This window comes from Nicotiana tabacum, chromosome 4, assembly GCF_000715075.1.
Source record: "Nicotiana tabacum cultivar K326 chromosome 4, ASM71507v2, whole genome shotgun sequence".
Taxonomy (NCBI): domain Eukaryota; kingdom Viridiplantae; phylum Streptophyta; class Magnoliopsida; order Solanales; family Solanaceae; genus Nicotiana; species Nicotiana tabacum.
Genome location: NC_134083.1, coordinates 114,894,388 through 114,895,966, shown reverse-complemented (window position 1 = coordinate 114,895,966; position 1,579 = coordinate 114,894,388). Strand labels below are relative to the sequence as shown.

Below are 1,579 nucleotides of genomic sequence, written 5' to 3'. Positions count from 1 at the left end.
AAAGCATCAGCTTTATTTTAGACATAACCGAAATGTTACAATATCTCTGAAGCAAAGTGATAAAGTAAAAAAAAAAAAAAAAAAAGAAACAATCTACTTCAAAAATTAAAAGAAAAAATAAAACTAAAACCTAAAAAAGAAAAAAGAAAAGTCTATTTTTATAGCCTATATATACCACTACATTTCTGGTTCTGCCATTCCAAGTTCACAAAACAACGAAGAAGACTCACTAATCAAAAGCTCTCTTCTTTTTTTATTACTCTATTTCCTTCATCTTCATTTCCTTCTAATTTGCTTCCCTATTCGAGATGAACATTGTTATAAATAATTCTGCCCTTTTCAGAACTATGGTTTTACTCCAAAATCACTTCTTCCCTTTGTGTGAGATGCTTTCTTTCATGTAATTTTTAACGGGCTTGGCTAAGGTTGAATTTGCTTGTTGCTCGAATTCAATTGTTAGCCACAATCCCTCTCATCTTTCACTTAGCCTTGAACCAACCAATTCTCATCAGAAAGTTGGAAAAAAATGGAGTCTTTCAATTTCAAGAACATCAAAGCAGAGAAAGCAAACGCAATTCTTAGGTACAAAAGGCTTCAAAGGATCACAACGCTGTTCCGTGTCATGGAGATTTGCATATTTTTTGTCATAATCTCGAGATTTTCCACTCAATTGGCATTTGTTTCCAAGCTTTTTAGTGAGTATTTCAGGAAACTCCCGCTCGCCCTCATTAGTCCCCGGTTCATCTTCGTGCTTGGAAATGTGATTGTCATCGTTTTGTTCTTGAAATCTAGAGTCTCATATGCTAAAGATAATTCATCAATCATAACCGATTTCCATGACGAGTATATGAAAGAATGTGCAAAGCGCATAACCAATTACAGTGAACAGAGCATAAGCAATTGCAGAGAACAGAGTATAAATAACTACAGCGAACAGAGTATGAAACAGGGGAAACAGTGCATTCTTGGAGAGAGAGAAGTTGGAAGGAAAATTCGAAAGAGCCGTTCAGAAAATTTGCTGTGTGTCCCCCAGCATGAGGAGACTAGAAGAGAACTGAGGCGATCGGCAACGGTGGTCTGCCGAAGAAATGTGGATGATGAGATGAGTAGTGAAGATTTCAGGCGAACAGTGGAGGATTTCATCGCCAGGCAACAGAGATTGTTGAGGGAAGAAGAAGAGTTTTCAGCTGATGTTTCTCCTAATTTCATAAGCTAGTTTTTGTTCCATTTCTCGTTGAATTTTATTTTCTTAGGTAAATGGAGAAAGGTACAACAATCATCTTTTTTCTTTATGACCGCGAAGTATGATCCTTCTCTCCCAACGGGAAAATTTTTATTGCCTGTGATATTTATACTAATAAATCAGTAAATATATGACATCTGCTCAAATATGGGGAAAAAATTCATTTAATTACTATTAATATACGCATCGTCATATCATATTATCATTTAACCAAGATAAGTTAACATTATTTTACTAAACATCAATTTTCAACTTCCTTAGCTCGATAGTTTTCTTTCATAGTGAACAAGAAACAGAAAAATCAAAGTGGCTAAGAGTTTAAACTGGTAATAGTAC

At 34.9% G+C, this 1,579-nt stretch overlaps 1 protein-coding gene across 1 annotated transcript; it reads left to right on the top strand.

Annotated features, from left to right (window-relative positions):
- Positions 1-526: 526 nt before the first annotated feature.
- On the top strand, positions 527-1,216 carry LOC107782727 (uncharacterized). The gene has a single exon (XM_016603657.1). It carries the CDS (start codon positions 527-529, stop codon positions 1,214-1,216), a length of 690 nt encoding a protein of 229 aa, XP_016459143.1.
- Positions 1,217-1,579: the final 363 nt, after the last annotated feature.